The 12,162-nt window shown below is 42.4% G+C and overlaps 1 protein-coding gene across 3 annotated transcripts in view; it reads right to left on the bottom strand.

Moving 5' to 3' along the window:
* The window catches only part of ACE2 (angiotensin converting enzyme 2), a 174,988-nt gene that overhangs the window by 12,583 nt on the left and 150,243 nt on the right, over window positions 1–12,162 (bottom strand). Inside the window, exons 1-8 of one of the 3 annotated variants that reach the window (XM_083438963.1) lie at window positions 9,950–10,311; window positions 6,574–6,732; window positions 5,091–5,184; window positions 3,566–3,709; window positions 1,951–2,063; window positions 1,480–1,588; window positions 1,251–1,348; window positions 64–233 (exon numbers count right to left, since the gene is read on the bottom strand). In XM_083438963.1, the coding sequence (XP_083295089.1) occupies window positions 64–233; window positions 1,251–1,348; window positions 1,480–1,588; window positions 1,951–2,063; window positions 3,566–3,709; window positions 5,091–5,184; window positions 6,574–6,732; window positions 9,950–10,132 (1,070 nt within the window). In that variant the 5' untranslated portion in view covers window positions 10,133–10,311. Of the gene's footprint in view, window positions 1–63; window positions 234–1,250; window positions 1,349–1,479; window positions 1,589–1,950; window positions 2,064–3,565; window positions 4,640–4,901; window positions 5,185–6,573; window positions 6,734–9,949; window positions 10,312–12,162 lie in introns of those variants that run through there. The other 2 variants (XM_083438964.1, XM_083438965.1) reach the window with 2 other exon arrangements.

The following is a 12,162-nucleotide window of genomic DNA, read 5'->3' as shown; positions in this document are numbered from 1 at the left end:
GTGGTCTGTATGCAAATGCTCCATTTGAATAAGTAGGGGGAAAATCTTAGGGCCTTCCAGTACCTGTAGTCTCCTTTCCCCATATCCCAAGCTGTGGGGTGACAGACAACTTTCCTGCCATCACCGGGTTCCACAAGCATAGAATTGTTCCAGAAACCTTCGGTCATTTCAAAGAGTCCAACCGAGACGAAGAAACTTTCCGCAGCTTTAAATATGGTTGTTACATTCCAGTTCTGAAAAAAAGTCAGAATTTAGGCATTAACTATTATTAATTTCTTAAATGCTAAGTGGTATCTTTTTCTATTTTGTTACTATTCTAGCTTTAAAGCCACATTGGCTTCAGCAACCTCCTGTTTTATGCAGTTCTCTGGCGAGTTAATACCCTTTATAATGATGATGATTAATTTTTAATTATTTATACTCCCGCCCATCTGGTATTTACATTAAGTAACATGGTCAGCGAATGGCCATGGCTTGCCTAGAAGTCATTACTCTTGAGTAAAACAGGTCAAAGAATTGAGGGGCAGGACTGATTAGTCCTAAGAAAAGGAAAAGGAAGACATCAGAGCCATAAGAATGTATTAGAAGACATCAACCATATGTGTCTGGCTTAGCCTTAAAAGCAGCAGATGCCAATACACAGCTCTAAAGGAAAGTGTGACAGTTACACAAGATGTACATGCAACAAAAAGGTTGTAATTTTGGATACTCTGTTCCATTTCCTCTCCCACCTGTTTTTCTGTTTCCTCTCCTAACAGTCAACCAGCATTCTGTGGTTACTGAGCATGCTCAGGCTTCATTGGCTAGGTTGTTGTTGTTGGAGGGGAGGGTGAATTCTCTTAGCAGGAATAAGAAAACTATGGCCCTCCGGGTGTTGCTGGACTACACTGGCCAAGCAATGTAATAATAATAATAATAATAATAATAATAATAATAATAATAATAATCTGGCTGGGGATGATGGGAGTTGGAGTCCATCTCCATTTCTGCTTTGAGGGTGTGTTCCCCAGATGTTTTGTATTTTTGCAAATTGTGGGGTTTCCCCAAGTCGATACTTTCCTCTTGTGACTACATAAGCATCAGCACTCTGAGAACTGAGATATACTACTAAAGACTAATAAATGCTAATGGCATAGTCATAAGACCATGAATTTGCCTTTCAGAGCTGAAGTCCAGGGTGAAAATTCAGGTTCCTAAACTGCAATGTATTAGTTTGAGCATAATCAGTTGACAATTTGTGCATATCCTACCTTCTCCACCATGGCGGAAGATACATCAATGTTTGGTTTATTTGGATAAGGAACCATTAAGGGGTATAAATTTGTCCAAAACCTACCCCACATGTCACCTTCAACAGAAAAAGCAGAATTACAAATAAATAAATAAATTATAAGCTATAAGCTACAAGTTGGGTCCTAGAGAGGCCCATGCCTGGCTTTCAGTGCATCAGCCATGGCTACTAAATCAACATTTCCATACCAAGTAAATGAGCAGGAAGACATCCATTGGGGTCAATGCGGTCTGAGGTATAGGTCTTCTGGAGATTATGCCTTACATAGGCATGTAGCTGCTCATACAAAGGTTTTATCTGGAGAGAGAGAGAAACACAGAGAGGAGCTCTATTTAATTTTTCACATTGGATGTTATTTCATTCATGTTTCCATTTTGGCAAGCTTGAAAAATAATAATCCCATTTGTATCCTGCCCTTCCTCCCAACAACATGGGGAAAAGTAGGTTAGGCTGGAGCACTAACCTACAGTTTCACCCTCTGAGCAGTTTCACCCTCTGAGCTTCATAACTGCTGCCTTTCCTTGTGTGTGTTAATGATTTGCGTGATTCAGAGATAGCAAACTGACTAAAATCATATTTTGAATGAACCAGGTCTCTGTACATAAAAACATAACAAACCAAAAATGGAACCCACCCCACGCTCCGAAATGTAATCTTACTTCTTCAAATGTACGCTCCACATCAACAATCAGCTGGTCACTACTGTACTGATACTCTGCTGGAAATTTTATTTCATAATCTCCTCTCCAGTAAGCTCCATAGTCAGCGTAACCTGAAAAGCAGCCAAACAATCAGTCATCATAACCAGATTAACATAAAGCACATTTTGCAGGCTCTGGTCCAATACAACTCCAAATTCATGCTGGCCGTGTTGGAGACCTCTTTGTGCCTGTTAAGGATGATATATTATACACAATAATCAAATAAGTCCCCATTTGAAATATCATGGTCTTGTGCAAGGATAATGAATTGTTAATTGGTTGTTTGCAATGTGTTATGTCACTCTGAACACATGATAGCAAGGTTTAAGTTTCCACTCTTTTAAGAAAAATATGGAAAAATAGGAGATCAGACCATGACTGGTTTAGAAAGCATGTCATCATATTAATTAAGACGAGGGTTGGACTAAAAGACCTTCCAGATGGTTAATGGGCCTGAAAACTGCTGGCATATTTTCTGTTAGGTAAATAAGAGGTGATACGTTGTCATGGGAAATAAATACTATGCTAATAGCTTTTAAAGGTAAAGGTAAAGGGACCCCGACCATTAGGTCCAGTCGCGACCGACTCTGGGGTTGCGATGCTCATCTCACTTTATTGGCCGAGGGAGCCGGCGTACAGCTTCCAGGTCATGTGGCCAGCATGACTGAGCCACTTCTGGCAAACCAGAGCAGTGCACGGAAACACTGTTTACCTTCCCGCCAGAGCGGTACCTATTTATCTACTTGCACTTGACGTGCTTTCGAACTGCTAGGTGGGCAGGAGCAGGGACCGAGCAACGGGAGCTCACCCCGTCGCGGGGTTTCGAACCGCCAACTTTCTGATCGGCAAGTCCTAGGCTCTGTGGTTTAACCCACAGTGCCACCGTTTAATGGCCCGCAAATATCCAAATGGGATTCCCCTCTCCCCGATGAGGAATGGGGTAACCCAACTTAGTGCCTGTGTAAAAAGGCCAGCCTCAAGTTTTGAGCTTGGAAGAGGAATGAGACAGAGAAAGGGCAGAGTCACAGAACTGAACCTTTGCTCGTTCCCCTAGAAAGCTGTTGTGGGATCACTGGATTTGGAATTTGTCTGCTGAAGTGTGAAACAATGCGCCTCCATCTATGCTCAGCCTGTATATTTGCAGATGAATGACAATATTAGAAAACGCTATAAGCCTTCTTACAGGAAACTGAATGCTGATAAATGTTGCACCCTCGAAGATGATTTACCGATATATTTTATTTTAAAAATTATATCCTGAACTTCTAGTGGGGAAAAAATACCACTCAGGGTGGCTTACTTCTAACATATAGCAATATAGTTTCACAACACAATATAAAACAAATTGCCAAAAAAGAAAAGATACTTGGAGATTTGGGGAATATGTAACTATATACAAGCCTAGCAATCTATGAAAAGGAAGAATAATTGAGGTATTCAACAAACTTAAAAATTCTAGTGTGCAGCCTCATCATATGCCACTGTAAACATGGCTTCAAGTAAGAGAAATAATTTAATTTCCTGCTGGTGATCACATGTACGTGGGGAGCCGTTTTCGTGAAGTGCAACTTACCATTCCCTCTTGCAACCTCATTCTTCAGTTGGACATAACTTTCATATAAAGGCCTCATCTTCTTGCCAACATCAGCTCTCCAGCCTTGCCAAGCCCATAGTCTTTCTAAGTAATTGGTGCTGACAGCCATGGTTTCATCCAAACCTGTCACCATAAAAGCATACTACTGAAGCGGAAACAGTGCAGCACATGGACAAACAGTCTGCCCTGGTATGACGCAGCTTCCTATATGGAAGGACCACACATTACATGGCAGCAAAGCTGGACATGCCACCAAGTGTCCTTTCCGTAAGGAGCTGCAGCCAGCCAACCCTCAGTGATGGAGATACCTGCACGAGTAGGTCCAAAAACACATTCATCCCAATAAAAAGGTTGCAGGTTTAAGAGTTCAGTGGATGTGAGAGGCAAAAAAAGAGAGAACAGAGATTTGCAGAACATTTGAATATTTATATGTGTATGTGCAAATCTCAAAATAATTATGGAAATAGAAATAAAATATAACTCAGCAAAGCGGATGGGACCGACCAAGTGTCCTGCGTGCCTGCCCACTCTACCATCCAGGTACATACTGTTGACAGGCAATTTCACTTAGCCCCTCATTATTATTTAATTATTACTAATATTTATTGAGTTAATACACCGCCCTATATCCGGAGGTCTCAGGGCAGTTCACAGAACAAAATCACGCCTAGATGCTGGCATTTGACTAAGTTTTCCTCAGTGTAGACCAGTCATAGGCAAACTCGGCCCTCCAGATGTTTTGGGACTACAATTCCCATCATCCCTGACCACTGGTCCTGCTAGCTAGGGATCATGGGAGTTGTAGGCCAAAAACATCTGGAGAGCTGAGTTTGCCTATGCCTGGTGTAGACCCATTGAAATGAATGAACATGACCAAGCTATACCATTCATTGTAATAGGTCTGCTCTGAGTACCACTCTGCGTCCTGCCAGCTCTTTCCCTGTGGGGCTTGCCAAGTCACTTCCTCATAGCTGCCCCCTCAGTCTGTGTCCTCCCTCTGGGTCACTGGGATTCTCACCCTGTGTTCTGCCCCAGCTTTCCTACTTGGTTCCACTTACCGTATTTTTCGCTCTATAAGACGCACCAGACCACAAGACGCACCTAGCTTTTGGAGGAGGAAAACAAGAAAAAAAAATATTCTGAATCTCAGAAGCTAGAACAGCAAGAGGGATCACTACGCAGTGAAAGCAGCAATCCCTCTTGCTGTTTTGGTTTCTGGGATAGCTGCACAGCCCGCATTCGCTCCATAAGACACACACACATTTCCCCTTACTTTTTAGGAGGGAAAAAGTGAGTCTTATAGAGCAAAAAATACGGTACATTGATACACCAGGTGGCCTTATGGAGAAGTGATGCTTATCATGAAATACAGAATCCCTTTCTCATCAGTTTTACTATTGTTTCAGCAGTAAAAAGGTAAAAGGTAAAGGACCCCTGGACGGGTAAGTCCAGTCAAAGGCGACTATGGGGTTGCTGCAGGAGAAGCTTGATGTTTATACCATACCTGGTTCCAGGGGGAAGCACTTAAAAGGATCATCTGGTTTGCACACAGTCCCGGTACTATAGATGGTACTCATTTTGTTTAAAACAGCACTGAGCTGCAATTTAAATAAGAAAACTATTAAAAAGAGATCACAGCACTGCTTTATTTATCCCAAAGGTAGCAGTGGTGTAGGTTAAGGTTACCAGACGTCCCCGTTTCCCAGGGATAGTCCCCGGATTTACAAATCAGTCCCCATACAAAATCCATTGAAGTTGAAAAGTGTCCCTGGATTCATTGGGGGGGAAATCTGGTAACCTTAGTGTAGGTGGGTCAAGGATTTGAATGAGCAGGTGTTGAAACACTAGCCCTGCGAATAAATTCAGCAGGGCTGTAAGCTGATGATTTATTTATTTTTTACTAGGCAATTTGCTAACAAGCATGATGGGTAGCTTGAAACAAAAGAAGAACTCTCTTCCACTTTCCTGCCCGGATAGAGGTGGTTCGTTCTTACAACAAATAACCAGGCAAGTGGCTTTCTACAGGACTTTAAAAATACTCATGGAAACATAACATGAGGTGACATGAAGAGTTATAGCCCCTTGCGCTTGCACGCCTCTCCGTCAACCGGCTTGGCAGAACTGTTTTGCCAGCGTCACTCAGCAGCCTGTGCTTGTGGTCTTCCCACCCCATTATTAGCTCCAGAATCACAGCTGATGGGGAAGCTTGCCTCATTGCATTACTTCAGATACAGAATTAATCCCTCTGACTCCTCACTCCTAGCTCTATGATAGACCATGACCAGTGGATTGCTTGATCCAACCAATGGGAAGAATAGCAGGGGAACTGCTGAAAGTCACAGTCCTTTTACCAGTGTGTGTGTGTGTGTGTGTGTGTGTGTGTGTGTGTGTGCTTGCGTGTGTGTGTGTGCTTGCGTGTGTGTTACAAAATAGCAGTGGTAATGTTGTTTTAAAAGGAATGCGTAACAATCTATCCTTCTGACAGGAAGCAATAAATGCCTCATTGACAACAGAATCCTGCACGTTACTCTGAAATCCCACAGAGTTCAATGGGGCTTGCTTTCAGGTAAGTGTGTTTCGGATCGCAGCCTAAGGCTGTGATCCTAAGCACATCTACCTGAGTGTAAGCCTCATTAAATACTTTGATAAAAATTATATATATTGTTGTATGGCATCGTGGCTTACAGGTGATAGCAAACGAGCCCTAAGAATCAGTTTTGGTTTCTCTCAGTTTCCCATTCTTAAGCAGGGACTGCACATTAAAAAAATAAATAAATAAAATTAAGGAAATTATGGACTGAAATAGTCATTTTGCAAACTGAAAAGTACTTGTTTGCAGTTTTCCAGCATGGTTTGTTATGAATATGTGTAAGTTTCCATAACAGCACATAGTTTATATTACCAGAATGAATTAACAACAACCACGTAATTTTGTAACCACCACGTAATGAACATGCTTAATTCAACAGGGACGTTTAGCAACATACTTGGCCTTGTTTTTCTTGAGGCAATACAGATGACCCTTTGCTCTGTAGAGACTGAAGTTGGAGTCTGAGAGCGTAATCAGAAAAGTCATCCACATTGAAACGGCTGGCATTTTGGGAGACTTCTTCATAGAAAATTGACCATCTGGAGCCCGCTGCATTCTGGAAAAGATCCATTTGAATTATGGATTATACATTTGCAGGAAAGTGTGGCGTGCCTAGAATGTTGGAACAGAGGAAGGGCCATAGCCTCGGGGGTAGAAAACCTCTTTGCCTGCAGGAGGTCACAGGTTTAATCCCTGGGATCCCCAGGTAGGGCTGGGGGAGAAACACTTCCCCTGAAACCCTGAGGAGCATCTGCCAGTCAGCGTAGACAGAACTGAGTTAGATAAACCGCCTCAAAACTTTCGTAGGCACAAAGAGTATTGAAACTGAGATTGTGTATGACTGCCCCAATAGCATTGTGAGCACAAATCATCATGGATGTGCAATAAAAAGGAGGGGCCCTGGAGCACAAGTAAGGTCTGAATCTCTGTGTTTGTTAAAGCTGATGTGTCACTTCTTTTAAGCTATAAAAGAGTTGCTGTTAATCTACTGCAGTCTCTGGCATTCATTAAGCAGGGTCAAAAGAATGTCCTTTCTGGGCTAAGCTGTCCTTTGTTCCTGGCGAAGTGTAAAATTATTCTCTGCCTTTCTCTTGGAACTCACCCTGCACCTTCCCCTACCCTCCAACATTTCTCCAATGAAAATCGGGATATCCTATCCTATTATTATTATTATTATTATTATTATTATTATTATTATACCCCACCCATCTGACTGGGTTGCCCCAGCCACTCCGGGTATGTTTCCAATACATGTGAAAACATGTAAAAACATGTAAAAACACAATAAAACATTAAACATTTTTTAAAAACCTTCCCTATACAGGGCTGCCTTCAGAGGTTACTTATCTCCTTGCCTCGAGGGCCACATAACTCAATACCCTCCAACATTTCTCTGATGAAATCAGGGATGTCCTAAGGAAAAAACAGGACATTCCAGGATAAAAATCAGAAATCCGGACGGGCTTCTCTAAATCCAGAAGTGTCCCTGGAAAATAGGGACATTTGGAAGATCTCCCTTCCTCTCAGTCCCATCTAGAACTGCTCATTATGCCAGAATTTTTATACTATAAAATTATTGGTGTTGACAGAAAGGGAGCCAAAATATTGCAATTGAATAAAAGGAGGTCTGTACGTGCTCAGGGGACTCCTTTTAGTTCTACAGGAGTGCATCGATCTTGCTGTAGAAAGCATAAAAAACCCCTAAAGGGCTAGTTGCCACTAACAAAGATAGCCCAATGATGACAGAGCGTGCACAGTAGCCATGGATCGCTACTTATGTCGTAGGATTGCCATATTTTGAAGAACAAAAAAAGAGATGATACATTTGCCAACTTCTGCTTTGAACTATGGATCACTATGACGACTACCTACCCATGAAAAAGAGGACGTGTCCTGGAAAAAGAGGACATATGGCAACTCTATATGTACGTATCAAATGTTTCAGATGTGTGTTGGATATAATTTCCAAAACCAATAAAGATGGGAAGGGGGAGAGAGATTCCAACCTCTGGATCAGCAGTTGATGCATGAATATATTAATTTTTTTAAATTAAATTTGTATACCGCCCTTCATCCAAAGATCACAGGGCGGTTCACAACACAAAAACACAAAGTGCATAATAAAAACAAGAACAAGAACAAACCAATGACCTCCTCTCCTACAGACACATTATTCTATTTCTTTATAAAATTTGTATGTGGGTATATATGATTCACTGAGATGAACAGCATAAAATCAGTGGCTACTAGACGCAATGACTATGTTTAACCTCTGCTGTTGGAGGCAATAGGTCTCTGAATACTAGTGGCTGGGAATCACAGGTGGGAAGAGCACTGATCACTTCAGGTTCCCATGGGAATCTGGTTGGCCACTGTGAGGACACAGAGTCTGGGCTACATGGGCCTTTGGTCTGACTCAGCACGCTTCTGTTAGGTTTTTATATTGAAATGGAAATTTGTGTTGCTAAACATGTAGGTCATTTCATTAGCCATCAAAACAGAGGGGGGAAATGTGCCAAACTAAAACTGCCCTATGTCTAATGCAGTCAGAAATTCCAAACTGGAAATTAAATTGGGAGATCCAAAGCTGAAAGCAGAGGGACTGTGTTCATAAATAGAGGCACGGATCTAGTGAAATGAATTTCACAAAACATTATTCCCAGAATAATTTATAAAAGAATGAGGGGGACTTGGCTCGATTTAAGAGAGAAGGTGGCTATCGTGGTCCCTATTTATTCACTGATGGCATTTAAACCATTTTACCACATGGCCTTAAGATGGCTTCTGGTTTTAGATGGATATATAATGGAACTTGTACAGTGATAACAGGCTGAGATATAGCCAGCCACCACTGTTTGCTGAAAACAGATACCGGAAAGGAATCTTCAACTATTCATAACACATTTCCAAGGGTAAGAGATGTTTGACACACAACTTAGCAAGTTATTAAAAACTCATTCCTATTGGAAGCAGTGGAATGGGACTCATTTAACAGCCAATGGCTCACAAACTAATGTGAATCTTATTTTAGTGAATTTGCTCCCCCCCCCCCCGACTAACATTTGCAGGATTGTGCTTGACTGCTGCTGAGGTGGCAATTTAAGTTTTATCATTAGAAGGCTACAGGTTTTATCATTAGAAGCTACAGGAAACTGTAGCTGAGATCCTTCTCGAAGTTTGAGTAATTACGGTAGTTTGTCTTCCAATTCTGGAAATGACGCAATTCTTAAAAAAATAAAATAAAGTTCTACCTAATGATTAATAATAAACAATAATTTATTTCTGTTGCCCATCTGGTTTCAGTCTCAATTCATGCAAGCCACAAAACAGGCATATTGGCAAAATACTCAGTCAGTATATAATGTTTAAACCCACCCTTTAATAATAATAATAATAATAATAATAATAATAATAATAATAATAATAATAATAATATTTCTACCCCACCTTTTTCTTCATGGAGCTCAGGGTGGTGTACAAAATTCTCCCCCTCTTAATTTAATCCCCACAACAACCCTGTGAGGTAGATTAGGCTGAGAGGCAGTGACTGTCCCAAGGTCACCCAGTGAGCTTCTAGGATTCGAACCCCAGCCTCCCATGCCCTAGTCTGTCTCTCTAGTCTCTACACCACACTGGCATCCTGCCTAAATAGGCTTAGTCCTTTATTTCATTCACCAGTCCAACTTATTTACAGTACTCTATATTGTTTTATCTTTCCAATGCCTCTGTTCATTTTCTAAACACAATAGCAAACGCTAGTCAAAGGTACCCACCATCTTTCTGGCATTCTCGTCCGTGATGTTGGTGTTATAATTCCATGAAGCAAGTGAATTTTCATAAGACAGGTCTTCTGCACGGGCATTAAATTGCATCAGAAAATCTGTAGCCTCTTGAACCACATCCCCTGCTACAGTCTGAAGAGCCAAGCTCCAGATAAGGCAGAGTTGGGCCAACATAATTCCTCTTGGGCCAAGAAATACCAAATAAACGAGGTTCCTTCAAGAAGGCTTCCTTATTAGCGCTTGTCTCATCAGCCTTCAGATGTAGGTTGGCTATGGGCAAAGAGGCAGATTCCTATCTACTGGGCATTTTATACCTTTAAACTAGCAAAAAGGCAGACCCTAGGATAGGTGTGTAGGTATCTGTTTTTTTTAAAAAAATAAAAAATTAAGTATGCAAAAGTGAATAATTAACTTTGGAGAGGCATAATTACCTGTAGTGTTTTATGGCTTTCTTTTGAAAGGCTTTTACTTATAGTTAATATGTCCCCAACATCCTGTCAATGATAACAGCTAGTTATCATCTGTCCTGTCAGATTTTTGGAGCTTGGGAAACTTGTGAATTTTTACAGATATCTAACAACATGTTTCAGAACGAGAATAAGTCATCTGCAGCCAAAGATTGGGCTTGCTCCAATGTGTAGACTTCGGTGTCATCACAACAGACCTCGTCGCAGTGGACTTGGCTGTGAGGCCTCGTCCAGCTTGCCCTCTCGTCCTTCTCACCATTTCCTCATTCCTCTACACAGGGGTGGGGGGTTCTCTGGCCGAAGGGGGAGAGTAAGCCTCTCTATTCAGCCCTCAGGCCACAACTCCTCCCCAGATCACACTCCTAACTTCTCTGCTTCTTCCTCAAATGCTTGTGCTTGGAAGGAATGTATCCTTCAACTGTGAACCCCCCACCCTCTGTGTGTGTGTCTCTGTGTGTAAAAACCTTTGACTTTTCCATGACTTTTCCATGACTTTGAGCTATATGGCCTATAGCTCAAAGATAGAAGTCACATCTAATGATGTTTCCCCCTTTTTGCCTCTTCACACCCCCCCCCACCACATAGCCCCCAGAAGGTTTCCTGTGAGGGAATGCAGCCCTTGTACTGCAAAAGCTTCCCAGCCCCTGCTGTAGACTACTCCCTTGCTTCTTCCTTTGGCCTGCTGAGACCCCTGACTCCTCTGTTCCTAGACCACTGATCACCTTCAGACCTTTATGCCAGCACTACTGATTGGTGGCACCAGAGCTGCACACTACCTGTGCTTTATAATCACTTCCGGTGCAGGGCAGGGGAGTAGGAAGGGGGGGCAGTGGGGGCAGACCGCCCTGGGTGCCCTCACAGAGGGGGGTGACATTTGGCGTGCCGCCTGCCCTCGACTCCCATGCCTACATCGGGGTAAGGGGGAGAGCTGTGCCGCTTTGCCAGTGGCATTCCGCCTTTGTTTTGACAGCTTGGGGGAGGTTTGGGAGTCACGGGCGGTGCGCCAAATGGCCACCATGGGCTGCTCACTCCACCCCTGGCTGCAGGGCTTGCGTGCCGCTCCGGGTGCCTGAGCAGCTATCCCGCACCTGGGAGGGCACCCTCTGCACCACGCACCATTTAGGAGCGTGCCCACCCTGGGCTTATGCTCCGTCGCTGTTGCAGGGATGGGGAATCTGTGGCCCTCCAGATATTACTAGATTATAACCTCCATCATCCCTTCTGTGGAATGCTTTCCTCAGGAAAGCCTGCTCTTCACAGACATTGCCATATTTCTGGTGCCAGCTTAAAATGTAATTCCTCTATTGTCAGACATTTGGTAGAATGTGATGGACTGATTTTTAACTATCAGCCACATTGGTTATTCTCTCCCAAAACGTAATACCTTGCTTCTCAAACATGTTAGCAAGCATTCCCAGTTGACCCATTTCGCATATGTTCTAGGAATCTTGCGAATTAGGATCATTATAAAGTGGCAATAGTGCATCTCGGCAGATTTACCCAGTAATTTACACTCACAGAAATCTTTAAACTGGGAATATTGTTTATTGCACACCCACCCACCCAGAATCATAATATACACATTTAACATTTCAATATCTATAACGGTACGTAATAGTACCGTACTATTATTGTGCTGTACTACAGTACATATCTATTAACATCGCTGAAGATAGCTCAGTAACAATAAACATATATTTCTAAGGTTTGAATGGTTTAGCTAAACTTAATTTGCAA

Source organism: Podarcis tiliguerta (genome assembly GCF_965153285.1).
Source record: "Podarcis tiliguerta genome assembly, chromosome: 4".
NCBI classification, from domain to species: domain Eukaryota; kingdom Metazoa; phylum Chordata; class Lepidosauria; order Squamata; family Lacertidae; genus Podarcis; species Podarcis tiliguerta.
The sequence above is the reverse complement of the archived record's forward strand: the minus strand, read 5'-3'. Positions and strand labels throughout refer to the sequence as shown.